General features: G+C 34.3%; 3 protein-coding genes across 3 annotated transcripts; 2 read left to right on the forward strand and 1 right to left on the reverse strand.

Annotated features, from left to right (window-relative positions):
• The first annotated feature begins 5,751 nt into the window (after positions 1-5,751).
• LOC140787912 (subtilisin-like serine-protease S) lies at positions 5,752-10,677 on the forward strand. Its single transcript, XM_073136938.1, has 11 exons — positions 5,752-6,253; positions 6,353-6,447; positions 6,527-6,624; positions 6,712-6,870; positions 7,488-7,599; positions 7,692-8,238; positions 8,339-8,433; positions 8,515-8,757; positions 8,865-8,979; positions 9,093-9,279; positions 9,944-10,677. Exons 1-11 carry the CDS (start codon positions 6,176-6,178, stop codon positions 10,495-10,497), a joined length of 2,283 nt encoding a protein of 760 aa, XP_072993039.1. The 5' UTR covers positions 5,752-6,175; the 3' UTR covers positions 10,498-10,677.
• A 2,369-nt stretch (positions 10,678-13,046) lies between these two features.
• LOC140788937 (uncharacterized) lies at positions 13,047-13,862 on the reverse strand. Its single transcript, XM_073138484.1, has one exon. The coding sequence runs from the start codon at positions 13,811-13,813 to the stop codon at positions 13,250-13,252; it is 564 nt and encodes a 187-aa protein (XP_072994585.1). The 5' UTR covers positions 13,814-13,862; the 3' UTR covers positions 13,047-13,249.
• Positions 13,863-18,276: 4,414 nt separating this feature from the next.
• LOC140788207 (uncharacterized) lies at positions 18,277-19,078 on the forward strand. The gene has a single exon (XM_073137375.1). The coding sequence runs from the start codon at positions 18,441-18,443 to the stop codon at positions 18,960-18,962; it is 522 nt and encodes a 173-aa protein (XP_072993476.1). The 5' UTR covers positions 18,277-18,440; the 3' UTR covers positions 18,963-19,078.
• Positions 19,079-20,979: the final 1,901 nt, after the last annotated feature.

Below are 20,979 nucleotides of genomic sequence, written 5' to 3' on the forward strand. Positions count from 1 at the left end.
CAAAAGTTTGATAGTTATCTACTTCTAAATTACTTTCTTTGATTAATTAAAAAAATATAATATCCTTTTTTGCAAGCAATAAAAATTAGAGCATCATTAACTAATAGGCTAATCGTAGACTAGATAAAAAAAATATAATTCTTAATATATTGGTTGGATAACTAAATCTATCCTCTTAAAAAATTGGATCACGATGAGGCAAAACTAAAAATAAATAGATAATGTTCTGCTCTAAATTTTGTTCAAATTTGACTCGCTAGTTTAGTTAATGAGTTGAAAACGAGCCAAGTTTGAACTCGAAATATAAACGAGTTGAACACGAACAGAGCTTTGCTCGCTTATATTTCAGCTCAATATAGCTTAAATATATATACACACAAAAATCCGTCGATTAAAAATTAATTATTATATATATATATATATATATATATATATATATATATTCTAGTCGTTAGATTGAAAATTTAAAAGTTCGATCTCTAATTGTATAATTCTACTACTTTAACCCTAGCCAGTTAAGCAACACTCTAAACGAGCTTAACTTAGCTCGCCAAGCCAAATAAGCCACACATGAGCTATGACTTTAGCTTGTTCTTTCAGCTCGGCTCATGTTCGAGTTTGGTAAATTTAAATATTAATGGAAGTGCCACAAGGACACTAATAGTTTCTCCTGGTTGAGCCCAAGACTTAGAGCAAGCATCCCTTCTCCTTGAAATCAAGCATCATAATAGTTTGTTCCCATTATATGTCATGGAAGGTGGTCTAAAGTTCTCAAGGATTTCTTGAGTTTTCTATATTTTGGTAATCCAAGAGCTTGTAGGCTTATAAACTAGGTTAGATATTGAGTATAGTCATTGGGTAATAATTAGATTGGACAACTAAGTCAATCCTACTATTGAGATAAGCTATAGTTAAAAGGGTAACTCTAGTTATGATACACCTGACTCAATCTAAGGATTCAAAATCAACCACTTGTACTAATGTTTAGGCTTAAATATATAATAATCAAGAACTAACGGAGAAATGGGATCGTGTTTCTTGACATGTAATCGCTTCTAATCAATCTCTGCATTCCTTAATTTGAAAGTTTGGATATTGTGAGTATTATATCTGCCATAGAAACATAAATTGGGTTGATTAATATCCAAGTTTTATCTCAATGTTAAGCAAAAGCTCAAGAATAAGTGATATATATTTGGCTAGGCATGCTATAATGGCTTTCACTTTCAGCATTAGACTCTTGAAGGATTGGCGTCCACTCTTCTATAACTCTAGAAGCAAGAAAAGATTCTCTTCCGTAGTAGTTTTTAATTCTTATGTGATGGAATGCTCATCAAGAATATTCTAGTAATACATGCCATCACCCTAGTAGTGTTTTAGAAATATAGAATATTGAGTTGAGACTAAGGCATTTACACTAAAAAATAGTTAAGTTTTTAAAACAGCAAGATTAAGCCCTTGTGTGGATCTCCAAAAGCTCAATTTCAAAAGCTTTTTGAAACTTAAAGACTTTTTTATGCAAATAACCCGTCAATATTAGAAGAAGAAATGTCTAAGTAGTATATCTTTAATTTCTTGGTTAGAAATGGGTATTGGTGTATTTTAGATTTGAGGATTAGTGAGGTTTATCAAGGAGCTTCTTAGTTTAGAAGGCTGGAATTTTTGATACTATTTTAACTTTTCTAATTAATGAAAGTATATTTTCCAATGTCAGAATAGACTGGATAAATAGGACTTCATTTCAGACAACCTCAAGTTGTTGATTTGGTGGTTGTGTGAAGAAGAGTTGCAGGTATTTGGATATTTATATACACATTATATGTAAATGATGGTCAAGCTTACAGAAAATTGTAAACTTTGTGTACTGATGGCTTTAATTTAGTTTGTATGATTGACATGATTGTTATTTGTATATAGGGAGTTACTCTTTTAATATGAATATATATATTTTTTAAACCTTTTCTTTAGTTGTTGCTGCAGTTCCTGGTGATGTACCTTCCAAAAAGCACAACAAGATATATTGCTTTTGGGTAGGATTTAGTTGGTTCTCACACAAAGCTCACTGCCCTCCTAAATGAACATCCCCGTTTCATTTCATGTGAGACATGCTTGCTTGTAAAATTCAGTATTGTAAAGTTTATATAGGCACACCAAAGAAAGAGTGTATGTGAAATTTTTTAATTACTTACTAGAAAATGTTTTATTCAGTTATAATTCTAAACAATAGTTAAGTAGAAAATATAAGAGTACACGCAAACATAATACTTTTAACGTAAAAAAACTCCTTATCAAATAAGGGTAAAAAACTACGAATCCGTTCTTCGAGATCAAATTAAGCATTATAATAATCAGCGGTTATAAAACACTTCAAACCATCCGTTGTTACCCACAACCGTCTCCGAAGTGATTTGCTTGACTCTCCCAAAATATTTTCAATGGCCTCCAATAAGCTCTATGATATTTTTCTCAATACCTCCTTTTATAGTTCTCAAAAGATAGGCTCTCAAAAAGCCATAATTTGGTGACAACTCGAACTGAAAATATGATTTTTTTACGCTCTGTTCGAACGGGTTGGATCTCGTTTGAATGCCCGAGTGTTCTAAGTGAATCTCATTTGAATGTCCTTCCCACGTTGGATACAATGAGTTATTTAGAAAATCTCGTTCGAACGTCTTTCGCACGTTAGATATAATGAGCTCTTTGGAAAATCGCATTCAAATGACTCTCCCACGTTAGATACAGTGAACTCTCAGAAAATCTCGTTCGAATGAATTTCAAACAAAATTCTTGTAACACTATTCTTCAAACAAAAACAACTCTAATTTTGATTTTTAAATAAGAAAAGGTTGTGTTATTGATCTTTAACAAATATAAAGAATTTATATCATGAAAGACTTTGCTTTCCTACAAATTTGCCAATCACAACAAAAAAACCAATAGTATGCCCTTTTAAAATCTCTTATTTGCATGAATACTCCTCTAGAGTTGATATTCACATGAATATCTTCTTCTTCTTCTTAAGGAGAGAGAAAGCGATGGTAGCTGTTAGCAAGGGAGAGAGTGACACGATTAGGGATGTAAACGATGGTGAGCTAGGAGAAGGTGAAAGCGATGGTTTCATTGGAGTAGGAGGAGAGGAGGTGGACATAACAACCTTGAGGTTGTGGTGTAGAAGAGAACAAAGTTGGTGATGATAGGGCCGACAATGATGAGGAGCAGAAAGACCATAAATGATGTCGACAATGTCATTACCCAAAATAAGAATCATAATCAGCCATGTATCTCAATATACTTAGATATACAAAGCTTTAATAGATAATTCTTTCTAAGTTCATAGTGACAAAATTTTAATATGAATATCTGGCTCCAATAAATATAATCCAACAATAATGAAAATAATCAATGTTACCACTAATTGTGCCTCCAATCAAATTACATTAACAAATAGTTTAAAATATAAAAACTAATAAAACTAAAAAAGTAAAAGAGTAAATCCTAAGTGGAGGTGAGGTTTTAGTGCATCTCGATCAATCGCCGTGTTGATCAGTATCTAAAATGTTAGAAGGAGAATCATATGAGCCAACAATTATTGTTATGGTCACGGATTGCTCCGGCAATGCTCTAGTTGTGCGATCTCACGATGAGAGCTACAATGGGTTTAGAAAAAGATATATATAATGGCGTACATAGAGGAATTAGGGTTAGGTTTTGATTTATAGGGAAAAATTGAATTGGAGTCGGAGTGGCTAGTATTTTGGTAGCCACCTCCTCCTCGTCGCATAATGAGTGAGAGGAGGAGAAGGGGGTCGCACGTTGCTGTTCATGTGAGCAATTATTATTATGATTTATTTACTTTTTCTTCTTTCAATTTTTATCAATTATACCGGAGGCGAGATTGAAAGCAAGGAAGGAAGAGGGAGAGAAAAAGAGTAGAAAGAATTAAACCTCATCTCCCTTCTCCAGGCCACTTTGGCTACGGGAGGGTAGAAGATGGGGACTAACGGTCAAGAAAAGACCCTCATGAAGAGTTAAGAAGAAAAAAAACCTAAACCATAATAAAACAAGCTGCTAGATCTAGTGCTATCTCTTACAAGAACCGCATGCGTGCACATCCTCTAAAGCATTTGGTTTTTGCATAGACACTCGTTAAAACCCTTTTATGTTTTGGCATGGATACTCTTCAAATGTAGCTAACTCTTAATATTTCATCAAATTAAATATAAAAACTAGACATAGTTTTATTCTTATTTGTATTCATTCCTTTAAGTTAAAGATATCTATTACATTTTCGTCTGCTAAATTACTAACCTTTTAAGTCATAAGTATTAAAAGAATAACTTCAATGGCATCCACGCAAAACCTATGGTTTTAAAGAGTATACAATTTAATATGAAATCTATAAGATATATATACATATAGGAAACCTTAGAAAAAAAGAAGAGCCACTTGAGAAAAGGAGGGTGCCAAAGAAGAAAAACAACAACCTTTTAAGATTATTCATTTTACGGGGGAAATTAGAAATGAAGTAGCATCTCATTGATGCTTGAGTCTCTAAGCCCTTGTTCACCTATAGAATAGGAAAAGACTTATTCTAGAATAAGCATCATTTATTCTATTATAATAACTAAATAACATCTTATCATATTCTAGTATACTAATTCAATATTCTCTATCATTTTATTTCATACAACTTTATAAAATTCATTTATTAATAATTCAAAATTATAATTTTACTTTTTGAGATGACAACACATAATTACGAGTCATATCAGCTACATTTTCTATGTCCCCTCTCTCTCTCTCTCCTCTCCAAAAGTAGCCCCACATACCCACACAATATGGGGCATTACTTCACACACCTAAGTGCGGGAGCTATAACCCTGTATACCTACATAGTGTGGGGTTATAACCCCGTATACCCACATAATGCAAATTTTTTTTAAAATATTATTTCTCACCGGCGCAAAGGTATTTTTGTCATTTGGTTTAAAATATTACCAATTTTCAATACTTATATATTAATTTTATGTCACATCAAATATAATTATTATTCTTTATATTAGTACTGAATAAAATATTAGAATAGCTTATACTAGTATTAGCTCTTTTTTTCTAGTATTAAAAATTAGAATAGTTAAATGAACGCAGCAGCCTAAATGCAAGGCTTTGTTTTCCATTAGTACACCATGTTGCACGGATAAAACTAAGCTTGCAACTATTCCTCCTGCAGTTTCCAAATATTTAGGGGCCCATTTGCTTCTAATCCAAAGATTCATTCGTCACGGGCACAAGGGAAGCCAGAGAGACAAGTAGAGAAGAAAAGAAAAAGATACACGGCCTTTGTCTTTTTTGCAGCCATCTAAATATTTAATCCAGCAGCACACCCAATCGGAGCCAACTATTTAGGGGTCATACATGAAATAGAATTATTCAAAAAATTCCATGGCTATCATTATGCTCAATAAATGCATAAAGAGACATCTCTAACGTAGGGACAACAAATAGAAAGATGTAAACAATTTTATATCCATTAGAGGTTATATTATAATTAAATCTTGTGCGCAGTTATGATCTTGCCATGAAAGAATATAGGATGTAAATTTAAAGTGCACAATGGGATCGAGAAATATAGAAACAAGGCCATTTGTAGGATATTATTGACTCTTGATATTCTCACTATTATTAAAATCTTTGCAAGATAGGAAGTGCACAATAACAACTCTTACACTCAAAACAAATTGACACCCCCTCATAATTTAAGCGATTGGTTCCCTCTCTTCTTCCCAAAGGAAGAGTTGTATCTTTTACTTCAATCATTAGCTGTTTAAGAATCACTTCCTCTCTCTCTCTCCTCTCTCTTCCATTAGCTTTAAAGGAACTTCCTCTTTTTGAAGTGTCAGAGAGAAAAGCGCTACAAACATATGTTATTGCGTGACATTATTCCTCTAATCTTGCGCTACTTCTGGCAGAGAGAGAGAAAGAAAAAGGTTAACTGCCACCTGGTCATCCGGAATCCAACGAAGCTTTTTTGTTGCAATCTTGTTCCACTTCTTTACTGGTTAGTTATAAGAGAAGTTGGCTTGGTAGTTCAACTCCTAATCCTTTTCCCAATATAAAACTCAAGTTTCCCTTCTTCTCCTCCTCCCTCCTACTCTTCTCTCTCTCTCTCTCTCTCATGGCTTCATATGGTATCATATGCTCTCTATTCTTCTCTCTGGTACTGGCAGAACTATCTTCCTGTTTCTCTTCTCAGGTTAGTTTCTCAACTCATATCTAAAACTTTGTTATTTTCTTACAAAGAGTAAGATTACCTGACAAAATTATGGTTTTTGATGCTTTCTATATCTGTTAGGTCTATGTTGTTTATATGGGCAAAGGAGGCAGTGATGACCAACATAATATATTGATGCAGAGTCACCAGATGCTTGCTGCTGTTCATGGTGGAAGGTATGGATAAGCAGTAATTGTAGTAAACTCATAGGTTTTATGGGTCAAATTTTACTTAAAGATTGCTGGAATTTTACAGCATGAACAAAGCACAAGCATCCCATGTGTATAGTTACAGCAATGGCTTTAGAGGATTTGCTGCAAAATTAAGTAAAGAGCAAGCTTCAAAGATGGCTGGTATTTTAATTTCTTGCTATTAATTGCTCACAAATTTTCGCTCATAAGATGTTGGTCATTACCTCATTCCAAATTTTGTGCCATTAGAGATGCCTGGAGTGGTCTCAGTGTTCCCAAACAGGAAGAGGAGCCTCCACACTACACATTCATGGGATTTCATGGGTCTGGCTATGGATGAGGAAATGGAAATTCCAGGATTCTCCACCAAGAACCAAGAAAATGTTATTATTGGATTCATTGATACAGGTGAGATTGCTGTCGACATTGCTTATTTTTCAATGAATTTAGAGATATCTGAATCTGAAATTAATCTTGATTTTGGAATGAGAAAAGGAAAGTACAAGGTCTTTTCATCTGTGAGTTATCATAAAGATCATGTGACATGGAACTCAGTTGGTTATTTAGCCTGAAGACAGCCAAGCATGTCATATGAAGTTTGGAGGATTCTGGTGCTTTTAGACACCATTAGAGTGGCAGAGTCTTTTTGCTTGATTAGGTGAGGGGCAGGAGTATATTCTCTCTATTATATTTCACTGATCCAGAAACACCATCTTGATTATTCAATGAGATTTATAAAGTTCCCTATCCCAAATTTTAAACCAAAAATAAAATAAAATAAATAATCTGCTTATCAGTAGAAGGCCTCACCTAGGCATGAACATTTATACATTTATACTTTACTTGTTGATCACTAGATTGTAACTAAAAATGGGTTCTTGAGTCCCCAAAAATTCCATTATTGTTTCAAGTACCCAGATTTTGGTTCAGTAAAGATAATTTAGTTTAGCTTAGTTTCTTTTTTTTTTTTACTGAAAGACATGCGCTTAAATCATCAAATCTGATAGAATTAAGTATGTCTTCAGGAATATGGCCAGAGTCACCAAGTTTCACTGATGATGGAATGCCTCCAGTTCCTTCAAGATGGAAAGGAGTTTGCCAAGGAGGAGACTCGTTCTCAAATTTTACCTGCAACAAGTTAAGAATGTTGCACTTTAATGCGTCTTGGTTATGCGCATTTAGTTATATCCATGAATGGATATTCTCAATTTCCTCCCTCTATCTAACAGGAAAATAATAGGAGCAAGATATTACCTTGGTGGGTATCAAGCAGAAGAGAGCAGTGATCTCCTCACAGAGATGGATAAGACTATCAATTATGAATCTCCAAGGGATACCTCTGGACATGGAAGCCACACAGCCTCAATAGCAGCAGGGCAATACGTGAAGGACATGAATTACTATGGTTTGGCCACAGGAGGAGCAAGAGGAGGGGCTCCGAAGGCGAGGATTGCAGTATATAAGACATGTTGGGACACAGGTTGCTATGATGCAGACTTGTTAGCTGCATTTGATGATGCCATCAGAGATGGAGTAGACATTCTCTCAGTGTCTCTAGGTCCAGATTCTCCTCAGGGAGATTACTTCAGTGATTCAATCTCCATAGGCTCGTTTCATGCAACTAGACATGGTATTCTTGTTGTTTCGTCTGCTGGAAATGCTGGAAGTCGAGGGTCTGCTACTAACCTTGCGCCTTGGATGCTCACGGTAACCGCCAGTTCAACGGACAGAGATTTTGCTTCAACTATTGTACTCGGTAATGGTACTTATATAATGGTAATTGAGCTTTACAAATTTAGTTGCTCAATGAGTTTGATTAAGCCTAATTATCTTCAAGTCGATCTTAAAATTCTGAAGAGTGCTCTTTCATTGCTAGGGTGAAAGCCTGAATACTTTTTGGATGAACACATCAGTGAGGACAATTTTAGCTTCAGAAGCCAATGCAGGATACTTTACTCCATATCAATCAAGGTGAAGGATAATGCTTATCACATGATTGTGTACAGATTAGATGAATTACCAATGGACTAATTTAAATTGTTCCTTATATAGTTTCTGCCTGGATAGCTCCTTAAATAGAACAAAGGCCCAGGGAAAGATTCTCGTTTGTCGCCATATCGATAACTTTTCTGAATCAAGGGTTAAAAAGAGCTCGGTGGTTCAAAAAGCTGGAGGAATTGGGATGATTCTAATAGATGAAACAGAAGATCATGTTGGTATTCCCTTTGTTATTCCTGCAGCTACTGTTGGAAAAGCAATGGGTGATAAGGTTCTTGCATATGTTAACAGAACAAGGTTAGTAGTTGATTATAAACAAGATTAGCGCTCTGATAAATGTATAGCTTTTCTAATCAATTATATATATATATATATATATATATATACACTTTGAAAATATGCAGGAGAGCAAGATCAATTATCTTACCAGCAAAGACAATCTTAGGATCTAGGTCAGCTCCTCGTGTCGCAGCCTTCTCATCAAGAGGTCCCAATTCATTGACACCAGAGATTTTGAAGGTGTGTGAATATTGAATTCATTAAAACTACATTGATTTCAAAGTTTTTCAATCTCAACTCCTCAAGTTTGTCACTAAAGTGGTGATTTGCTTTTCTTTCTTCATGTATCGCAGCCTGACATTGCTGCTCCTGGGCTAAACATTTTGGCAGCTTGGTCTCCTGATAAAGAGAATATGAACTTCAATATACTTTCTGGAACTTCGATGTCCTGCCCTCATGTCACTGGACTTGTGGCATTAGTCAAAGCTATGTATCCATCTTGGTCTCCTTCTGCAATCAAGTCTGCAGTACTGACAACAGGTAAAAAGAGAACCTAAGCATTCTGATACTTTAGCCTGGTTTATGACCATTTGGTTCCATGCATTTCAAGATGCAGTTTTTATAGTGTTAAATGACAAATAAGTGTAGACAAAAGTGTGATATCTTTCTATTAAGGGGGCTGAGAGAATGTATTTTGGCGTCAACTTAATTGAAGTGGATCTCAAGATGCTGCATATGAGCTCAACCTAGCCCTTAGAAAAGATATTTTCATGGAATCAACAAACTAAAAACTAGTTTCTATACTGCACTTTATATGTATAGATGTAATTTTTCTAAACACATGAAGTCAAACGACCCTCTTTACTTTTAAGAACTATGAGCGATGGATCGATCATATGCTACAGATTAGCTTGAAACAAATTGTAGTTTAAATTTACTATATGTTTGTGTTTGTGTCTGTATGTTTATCTGTCCATTTATACTAGATACACAGATTATTGAGAACACAAATCACTCAGAAATTTTCGTGTTTTATTTCTCTGCAGAAGCCAATTAGTTCCCCACTCTGTTGGTCTTCTATGTTCCTTCTAAGACTGTCTGATAACATCTTTATGCGTATAATTTGGCTGAAAATATTATAGATCATATATATCATTCATGATCTCCTCCTCCATCAATTATCTGACATTAAATTCAAATGCAGCGACCATATTGGATAAGAAGGGCAAGGCCATATCTGCAGACCCTCAAGGAAGACAAGCAAATCCATTCGATTACGGCGCAGGCTTTGTAGATCCTACTAGGTTCCTAAATCCAGGACTCATTTATGATGCACAACCTGAAGATTACAAGTCCTTCCTCTGCGCAATAGGCTACGACGACGAGTCCCTACAACTAGTTACAGGAGACAAGAGCATCTGCACTAAGCCTACTGGAACTGCTTCTGACCTAAACTATCCAACAATTACAGTACCAAACATCAAGAAAAGCTACTCAGTCACCAGAACTGTAACAAATGTAGGAAGACCATGGAGTACTTATAGAGCTATCGTGGTTCAACCTACTGGCATCAATGTAACAGTGGTTCCAGAAGTTCTTGCATTCGAAAGCTATGGTCAGAAGAAGAATTTTACAGTCGATTTCAAGGTTGCTGCACCTCCTACGGGTTATGTGTTTGGCTCCTTGACATGGAAGGGGGGTGATACAAAAGTGAGAAGTCCTCTGGTGGTCAGAGTTCAATCCAGTGATGAAGTATGATGAACTTGACAGCAGTTAATTTCGAAACCTCGTAGGATGATTCAGTGGAAAAGCTTAGTAGAATTCCACAAATTCAATTGCTTGTATAGGGAGCTACTAGTTGGAAGTCTCATCTTCACATCATTTCCAATGTAAGACTTTTTTTTTAAAAAAAAGAAAAAGAAAAAATTGATCTTCTAATTGTATTTAAATTCTTTTAAAAAATGTATGGATGAACGAAGAATGCATGATGTGAAGCAGCTCAAGCATAGCCCATTGATCTCATATTAAAGACAGAGATCTCTTCTAAGTTCCACTACTGGACTTGGTCATATCTCTTAGGTCCAGCAAACTGCACTGAAACAAAGACCACAAAAAATAAAAACAGTCAATTTTGGCAAATTGAAAGATGAAGGGAGAATATTATATCAATCAAGAACGAGATGCATCTATTTCCTGAGTTGACCTGAATAGTATAAATCAGCTCATTTTTGAATCAATTGAGCAACCTAAATAGAGATAAGAAAAATATATATATAATCCTACTGACGCAAACCAGGTCAGATGAGATCGAATCACATCATGACGATATTAGGCTCGATAGATCGAGTATATTTATCTTTTAGTTTATTCATGTTTATCTTTTATGTAAGCCTTTAAATTAAATCTAGTTATGTCACGTAAGCTTTTAAGACAAGTGTAATTGAGTTATGTAAACCACTAAAGTAAGTTCAATATTAAGTCATGTAAGCTACTGAGACAAATTTAATTAAATTATGTAAGCTTCTAAGGTAAATCCTAGTTTGAGTCATATAATGTAAGACTCGTTGTACCAAACTTTATATATAGAGAAGTTGGGTTTCTTTGTTTAATCATTCAAGTATTTAAACATTGAGAATTAATTCAGTTTAGCTATTTTCTTATTATCGCATTTACCATTTTATCGTAGCCGTTAAATCATCTTTACCTTTCTAAAAGTATATCATAGCCATACAATATTCAAAGCTTTCAAACGCTAGCCACTACCTTCCTCCAATAGCCACCCTCCCTACTATACGGCTGTTCACCAATTTTCGACGACCATCACAATGTCGGATATTTATTAATCCGTCCTAACTTTCCTCTACTATTTTATTTATATCTTTTCATTCCGACCTTCAATTTACATAAAATTAAAATAATTAGAATCCTAACTTTTGAGGCTACTACCATTTAAAATTTCATAATTTTCTTACGTTCGGATTGTTCTAAATCTAGTTCGTAACACCTACATAATTTCTACAAAGTATATTTTAAAATTAAAATACAAATTAAACAGTATTAGGTTAGATGAAATAAAGTCAATCAGAGAGGGCTAGACAGCTATACATCAACAACAATTAAAAGCTTTGAATATTGTATGACTAATTAGAGAGGACTAATTAGTCATACAATATTTTCAATTAAAAGCTTTGAACAATTAGAGAGGACTAATTGATCAACAACAATTAAAAGCTTCTTAGCATAAGCACAAATGGTTATTTTCAAAACCTTAAACTGAGGTAGGATTAGAGGAGTCTTTAATCAAGTAAACTAATCCATATTCTCTGAGCTGAATCATGCTAACAAGGATCCAAGCTGTCAGGTTAACCAAGATTAGGATTAAGAGTTTAGCTCTTATCATGAAGGCTAGTGGTTAGTGCTAAACTACCTTATTAAACCAAAAGGAATAAAGAACACGAGAACATGACAAGATTGCGTTTGCTCATGTCACTGCAAACCTCGCCATTATAACTGACTATTTCTTGGATCATCGTTGACACCATCACACCATTTCAAAGGTATATAATATACATTGTTTTACGTGGGATGCGTCAACTGGTTGTTTAATAGTAACTTTATCTTCTTTTATTATTAAGGAGTTCTTCTAAATAAAATACTTTTAGGAACAATAGTTTAAGGTAAAGTTGAGATTTATTAAGCATGAAAATGATGCTTTAATGCCTCTTTTTTTTTTTTTTTTTGTAAACAAAAAAGATAGAATCATTTTTATCCCTCTAATTGTGCTCGGCTGTTGTTTTAAATATTCATCATTTGAAAAATAAATTGGAAAAAAAATAATCTCTACAACTCAAGGTGGTGGAAATAACTTATTTCTTTATCTCTAATTTATCTCTAATACTCTTTTTCTATAAATATATATTACTGAAAAAATCTATTTTGAAACGAATTTTTTTTTATCGTTCATAAGAGCGCCAACTAAGCCATCACAAACCACTGACCATCAAGTTGAACTCATGACCTCTTTGGTCATGAATAAGTTACCTACTAACTCTAGTAGAGTTAGTATTTTGAAACGAATTCTAAATAAAAATCTTTTTTTCAGCATCTATCTTTTTATCTGTCTATCCAAAATTTAATTTTAATTAAATTAAATTCGCACAATCTATAGTCTAATTCATTTACTTTACTTTCAAATTCAAATCTATGCAACTTATGTGTTCTTTTTACTATTGTGCTATTTTAGCCATTAAAATTGGATGAATGCCCCGCAAAAAAATACATGAGTGGGTGCCCTCTCACACAATAAATTAAAAGAAATAATCTTTTTGTCCCACTCCAATTATTGCAAAATAATTCAAACAAAATCTCGTCGTGTAGTCCATCTTGCCAAGAAGACTACAAATAATGAATATATTTTTTTAAAATATGTACAAGAATTAAAAACTAGAAAAAATTTAATGCGAAAGATGTAAAAAAGATTATAAAAAATAAAAAATATTGCAGAATTATTTCACTCTGCAACCTCCTGAATAGTACTCAACGTCCTCAACGGCGCTTTACCATGCACATAGACTCTCTTCTTCGCCGTTGACCTCCTGTACGGCGAACTCGTCGCCGAGATAGTGAAACTATTCACGCCAACGCCGACTTCTCCCTCGTGCACCTCCTCGACCGGCATCACCCGAACAATCCTCCTACTACCCCCGCGCCTCCGGGAAGCGAGCGCGGAGCTCGCCTTGACCGCGAGGGCAGCCATGTCAACTCCCGTGAGCGGGTGGTCGAGCTTAGCGTTCGGGAGCACGAAGTAGAGCTGAGCCACTCGGACCCGATCCCGGTGGCCCAGCGCGGGGATCTCGGCGTCGAAGTAGAGCGCGTCGGAGTTGCAAAGGAAGTGGGAGCGGATCTCGTCGCCGAGTACGTCGGCCGCAGCGGTCGGCGCCGAGTACTCCTTCAGAGAGCCGTCGACGGCGATTACTTTGGCCGTCGGCTTGGAGTTGGATTTGGTACGAGACGAGAAGCTTGAACCCATCAATATGAAAAGAGAGAAAGATAGAGAGGTAGGTGGAATTGGCATTAGAGGTATGTATGTATATATATAGGTAAATATAAAGAGAAATGGTTTTGGAAGACTTGGGAAAGACGTAGGTTGGTTGATTTAGAGATAGTGACAGCTGTCACGCGCGTAGATCTCGGGAGTGGAAGGTGGTGTGGTGTGGCTTGGAGAAGAAGTAATTGCTACGATGCGGTCCGCGTGGAGTGGGCCCGAGGCAATTTCTGGAAGGTTCCGGCTCATTTCTTCTCGGGTTCGTCCATTTTTGGAAGGTTCTGATTCATTGTCAATCCGTATTAAATTCTCTCTAGATTTGTTTTATTTTTGTTTTTGTTAAGAAAAAAAAGCTTATGGAGTCGGACACGTTGACCGCAATCTTTGTTGCAAGATAGTTAAAGAGAGACTTTGTTTGGCGTGGTGTCGGAGAACGACGAACGGGCACAAATTGGACGGTGTCACGCATTAGAAAACTAACGGAAATTCCGCCGCCGGCTGCTTCCCTTCGTCGGTTTTCTTTCTTTTAACCCCCCCCCCCCCCCCCATCATTTTTAAGAATACTTTTATTTTTTTTTTTACATAATAAGATAATATTTTATCTTAGAATAACAGTATCTACTAAAATTATGTTTTATAACACACTAATCTCAGTTTAGTCTCCATGTAATTTATATCAAATCAAATAGTATTTATTATTATTATTTTATAAATATTAAAATATCTTATTTTTTATTGTTTTCGTATATTTTTATATCATATCAAATATAATTATTACGTCTTTATTTTAGAATACTTGTGAATATACAAATATTTATTCATAGAATAAATTCCTATTTTTGGTAATAATAAATAGAAATTGTTATTATTATTTTAACTTTATTTCACCTGAGATCGAGGTTTTATTATTTATTATATGGGGTTATGTTTTTTGTTACGAACTTTTTTAGAAAATCTTTGGGGTTTCATAAAGTTGTGTAATTGCAATTGTTGGATTACAATAGAACTTAATAAAAGTTAGGTCTTTTTTTTTTTATGTTGGGAAATATTTTACTATTGTAACCGAGTGTGTACGAGGCTTGCGTCAAAGGATCATTATCTTATTTTTCTTATCAAATTGTGTATCAGATCGTACTCAGCAAAATCTGTGCTTATCGGCTTATATTAAGGATGGCAAAAGTTGACCCGACTTGATACCCGAGACAGTAACTCAACACTTAAACAAGTTTGTGTTTAGTTTAATTGTGTTTAGGTCATAAACGGATCAACTCATCGAATCTGATTATTAAATAGCTCATGTTTGTATTTATTACCTCAACCCGATTAACACATTTTTGTCTCGACCTGCTAATCCGTTTATAATCCGACTAACTCATTTATGACCTAATTAATCTATTTATTAGATTAAAAAAATCTATTTATAACTCGAATAAACTTATTTATAACTCGAATAAACTCATTTATAAACCCAAATAACTTATAAACAATTAAATATTTTGTACTATCCGATAACTCGTTTATGATTCATGTAATTTGTTTAATAAATGGGTGTTGTCAGTGTTTAGAAATTCTGACTAGTTTAATACAGAGTAATCAAGTGAAACTCAGTAACTATATTAAGGAAATCTGCCTAACTACTATTATACCCTCTATAAAGATACCACCTTATTATATTCTAGACTAAATTAATTAGAAATATTAAAATGAGAAAGAATAAAAGGAGTTAAAAAGATGAAAGATGAGATTGAGTAAGAACATTTCAGTCCACTTTTATTAGACTAAAATGATCTTATACCAAGGTTCTCTCCAATTAAGTGTATTTCGATACACTATACATCTTTTATAGACATGAAATTGGATAATAATTAAACTAGTGTTAAGCGTAATCCACCCACCTAATTTTGAGGTCAAATAGAGTTGTGACATGATTCACAACTTGTGCTTATATATCATAATCATGAACTCCTCAGCCCCACATTCTTCCCACTCAATTAGAAATAGTAGGAAGCTTCGTTTCCAGTTCCAGATCATAAGGCGAACTTGTTGGAAGATGTGAAGCATTAATATTAATATAAAAGCTATTTATGCCTTACAGCCTGAAAGGAAACAGCGTGCTCATCTCTAACTAAAGAGAAAGGAAAAGTTAGTGGGTCGCCCATTGGTTTTGGAGTCTATCATCTTTGGTTTGGTTAATTTTAATGTTAATCTTATCAAGATATTAACATTAATACTGTTCGTACGTATGACAAGGGATTGCTAAACCCACAGTACTCGACACAGGAATAGAATAACTACCAATTGACAAGGGATTAACGATAGAGTAATTCTTGGTTCCCCACCCAGAAAAGGTCCTTTAGAGGCATAATTGCAATTTTTCTTTTTTAAACTTTTGATCTAAAGGTATCCATGTTGGGTTTTACTTCACTAATTAAATTAGTTTGGATTGAACTCTAGTTCTTATGTGGGCTTTTTCGTGCTATTTAAGAGTGTAGCTAAGCTACTTGAAGATAAGAAGAAAAACAATAGAAGAAGAGAAGAGAGTAAGATGATTTCTCTGCACGCAATAAGAGTTTGCGGCTAAAAATTTTTTTAATTGGGATTAAAATGTAAGGATCTTTTCTAGTATTCTTATTTAAAAATGTTTAGTTTTCTCTATTGAAAGTGCTATCTAAATTTTATAATTTGAAACTATGATTATTAATTTTCATATGGGTTCTTATATTAATTCTCTTGATAGTAAATTTCATGTTATGCTTCGTGGTTTTTGTCTTTAAGAAGAGTCTTCTATATAAATTTGGTGTTCTAGCTCTCTTTGATTCTTAGTATTATTAAATTACATATCTTTTTTAATTAATATCATTGCTATAGTTTATCATTACGATAGATCTATTGGTAGGAAAGATAGCTTATTTTCAGCAATATTCTTGTAATATGAGCAAGTAGGACACATTACTAAGCTACAGCAGTAACTTTGATATAATATTTTAAACTATAGACAAAAAAAAATATTTTGATTCTTAATGAAACTAGACAAACTTATTCACCTCAATCAAAGCAAATCAAACAACTCTACTGCTTATAATTTTGCCGATTTTAATAAAGCAATGAATCGATACTAACCAATTAGTTATTACAATATTTTTTTATCTATTGATAAATTAAATGGTATATAAGATATTATATATATATATATATGACTAGATTAACTGATAAGCAAAGTATAATATTTTTAATTAGAGAGAGAGAGAGAGAGAGAGATTAACATGCTAAACACAAATGTTTTTAATTAGATCACGTTTTTTTATTTCTACAATCAACTTAATTGCTCTTTGTATATAGTAAACAGGTTGTCTCAAGGTTAGTTGCTTACATGGCTAATAGATAACTTCGCGCTTAATTTGATAAAATTAATCCACTTGTTCATTGAGAGATTCGGATTAGTATGTCTGGCCTAATTGTCTCTAAGTCAACTATATTAACAAATATTAGCCTACCAAAAGAGTTTTAAAAAAAGAAGTTTTTTATATATATATATATATATATATATATATAATTTACACTCGTAATTAGGCTAAAATTCAAGAGTATCTCTCTAAATTTTATTTTTGTCATTTAATCCTCTTTATATTATTAGTTGGCATATATTAATTTTAATATATAATAACCAAAATATTCTTCTTATGTTTTTTTTTTCTTATAATCTCAATATTTCTCACTCATAGAATTTCAAAAAAAAAAATTATAATATAAAAATAATACAATCAAAAGGTTACGGAAACTAGTTAACTAATACCATGGATACCAAACTCTTTAGTTGTTTTTCTTATTCTAATTTGAAGTTGGAATAAGATATATGGCCTGCTATTCTAGTACTGCAAACAAACATAATAAAATATAGCCCTCCCTTGAACCATTGATAATAAAATAAATATAACACTTTTTTTATATACATTATCTTATTCTTCATCCAATCAAGGCCATAATAATTTTAATAAAAAGAAAAATTTCACATAGAGCATGACAAGAGGATTAAATAACTTGACCTAACTTTGATGCCCTTAAATCTAATAAAGGCGAGAAAAAACTCTGAGAAACATCTCCTGGACAACTTCGGCTAAAAGCTCAAGAATGTCTGAGCTAACCTCTATTTTATACTGTAATACTTATGATACTACATATGTAGAGCACTGTTGTGTAATTTTGGAAGAGTAAAATATATTTCACCCTGAAAAAAAAGAAAAAAGAAACCCAACAAAAAGGAAATAAAAAGAAAAGAAAGTTAAACTAATAGGATTCAACTGTTTAACAGCAGCAAGGATTAGAAATAGTCAACCACATAATCTAGACTCCAGATAGAGATGAACATTCCTAGTCAACTGTCCAAAGTTCACCGTACGCAAACGCGGACACATGGAAGAAACGAACGTTTCTTGTCAACAACGTTCACACCCTTCAAAATGACTTCCAATCCAACGGGCGGAATTCTTAAAACCATTTCTCCCTTTCCCACCTCCCACGTTTATTTTTCTCTCTCTCTCTCTCTCTCTCTCTCTCTCTTTTTTGTTCTTCTTATAAATATACCTCCAATACCCATTCCACTTTCCCAAAACTCTCTCATTCTCTTCCATTCTTATTAAATGTCTTCTTCTTCTCATTGATGGGCTCAAAGTTCTCGTCTCACACCGAATCCAGCTCGCAACCGACGGCCAAAGTAATCGCCGCCGACGGCTCTCTGAAGGAGTACACGGCGCCGACCGCTGCGTCCGCCGTACTTGGCGACGACATCCGTTCCCACTTCCTCTGCAACTCCGACGCGCTCTACTTCGACGCCGACATCCCCGCGCTGGGCCACCGGGACCGGGTCCAAGTGGGTCAGCTCTACTTCGTGCTCCCGAACGCTAAGCTCGGCCACGCGCTCACGGGAGTTGACATGGCTGCCCTCGCGGTCAAGGCGAGCTCCGCGCTCGCTTCCCGGAGGCGCGGGGGTAGTAGGAGGGTTATTCGGGTGATGCCGGTCGAGGAGATGCACGAGGGAGAAGTCGGCGTCGGTGTGAATAGTTTGACTATCTCGGCGACGACTTCGGGATCTAATAAGAAATCAATGGCGAAGAAGAGGGTCTATGTGCACGGTAAAGCGCCGTTGAGGACGTTGAGTACTATTCAGGAGGTTGCAGAGTGAAATAATTCTACAATCTTTTTTTGTTTTAATTTAATCTGAGAGTGAAATTTGTACAAGAGCTAAACTTATTACATTTTTTTTGTAATATAAAATAATATTTGGGATGTTATTGGTTATGATCATAGCCCTCTAAATAAATTAACTAGATTCTAGTTAATAAATGCAGCAATTGATTGAATTCATTAAATTCAATTCATTTTTCCTCAAAAAAAAAAAAAAAAATATATATATATATATATATATTTATCCATTACCAATTGTTAAACGCTAACCTCAGACTAGAATAATATATTTTGTCTGGCTGCTTGCCTGCCTACGTAGATGATACGTGGCAAAACAATCTAAGGCAGGACATGGATCCAAACAACTTCTCTACTTCACCGTAGAATAATATACATTTTCCATTCACAAGCTACACCATAGTGTGTCATTTTATTTGAGCCGAGCTTTTCGGGTCAACCGGGCTTAAGTATTTGTTTATGGCCCGACCCACCAATCACTAGGACCGGGCTAGAATAGTCTCTAGCACGTTACCGCCCGTCGGCCCGCGACCAATCATTCAGCCCAACCCACATTTTAGCTATTTTTAGAATTTTTTTACTATTAGCTTATTTTTAAAAAAATATTTATATTTGTCTATTTAAAATAATAATAGTAAATTAAAAAATTTTAAATGTGTTTTTAAAAAAATATAAAATGGTACAGTACCAAAATTTTAGTTGGTTTCTACTGTAGCAGAACGGGCGAGCTTCCGGGCCGGGTTGGAAGGGCTGGCCCGTGCCGCCCATGGGTAGATCAAGCTCGGGCCGGGCCGAGCACAGGCGAGCTGGGCCGTTTGATCACGTCTAACTATACTTGACTTTTAGAGATCCCCTATACTTTTTTAGGTTATAATGTCCTCCCTAAATTTTTAACAAATTTTTATGTCACCCTTCCATTAATGTACCGTCAAAAAAATTATACTAGTTAGCTTACGTGACACAGTCATATCAATATCAGACATAATTAACTTCAAATAACCTAAATACTTTTATAACCCTTGTTTGACCATTAAATTAAATTAAGATAAAAGAATATATATTGATATAACTTAATTTTTCAATCCTTGTCAATCTCTTCCTTATAATCTCTTCCTCTCAATCCTTGTCAATCATTTCTATCATCATTCTTCCAACATTTTGCCTCTCCTAATAACTATCTCTATGAATTCCTTTATACTTATTGCTTTGATATCAATAATTAATGGGTAAATCTTTTCTTTTGTTCTTATTTATTTATTTATTTATTTAAGGGCTAGAGAGCAGTATTCTTCTGGTGACAATAAAAGTTATGCAATCAAGGATAAAAACCAAAGCTATCATCCTATCAAACATTATAGTGTTTCTTTTCCAAGAAACCATTAATCATGGTGATAATAAAAGATTCTGTTAAACTTTAAATCAAACAGAAACAATAAATTTCCAATTTCAAAAGGAAAATCCAACAATCTCACAGTCAAGATCACAAAGCATAAAAAAAAAAAAAAAAAAAACCCTCTAGTCTAGGCCCTGTGCCAATGTAATTTGGATAAAACCCTACTTGATCATCACCAATATTATTAACCCATTTAACTTCATTCAACTGACATAAACTAAACTGGTCGAGTTCAGGTTAAGCTGTAATTCAGTAAATAAGTTCGATTACTTAAGTATTAACCAACTAACTCAACCCCTAACAAACAATACCATAATTACACAAGGCCTGCTACTAAGCAAGTAAACAAAACCATTTTCTTATAGAAATGAGCTGGTTCAGATTGGATCCAGATGTATCATAGCCAAGAACAAAGTTCTATCGAAGTCGGAGGATAGACCAATCTTTTCAACGCAACAAAAATAAATACTGGTCCAAATTCAGCCATGTATTGCAGCAGTTCACCTGTACAAATAACTTCTACTTTCCCTGAATACTTTCTAAATTTGAGAAAAAAAAATTCCCCTTTTCTACTGCTACTCTTTGCAGAATCATAAGAAAAGAA

The sequence above is a fragment of the Typha latifolia genome, chromosome 5, assembly GCF_019914945.1.
Source record: "Typha latifolia isolate L0001 chromosome 5, TyphaL0001v2, whole genome shotgun sequence".
Taxonomy (NCBI): Eukaryota; Viridiplantae; Streptophyta; class Magnoliopsida; order Poales; family Typhaceae; genus Typha; species Typha latifolia.

Bases quoted from the DNA above. Each gene is read 5' to 3' on its own strand.
- LOC140788207 (XM_073137375.1), top strand. From the start codon at position 18,441: ATGGGCTCAAAGTTCTCGTCTCACACCGAATCCAGCTCGCAACCGACG.
- LOC140787912 (XM_073136938.1), top strand. From the start codon at position 6,176: ATGGCTTCATATGGTATCATATGCTCTCTATTCTTCTCTCTGGTACTG. The intron at 6,871-7,487 runs GTGAGATTGCTG...GTATGTCTTCAG, and splicing joins TATTGGATTCATTGATACAG to GAATATGGCCAGAGTCACCA. The intron at 8,758-8,864 runs GTTAGTAGTTGA...GAAAATATGCAG, and splicing joins GCATATGTTAACAGAACAAG to GAGAGCAAGATCAATTATCT.
- LOC140788937 (XM_073138484.1), bottom strand. From the start codon at position 13,813: ATGCCAATTCCACCTACCTCTCTATCTTTCTCTCTTTTCATATTGATG.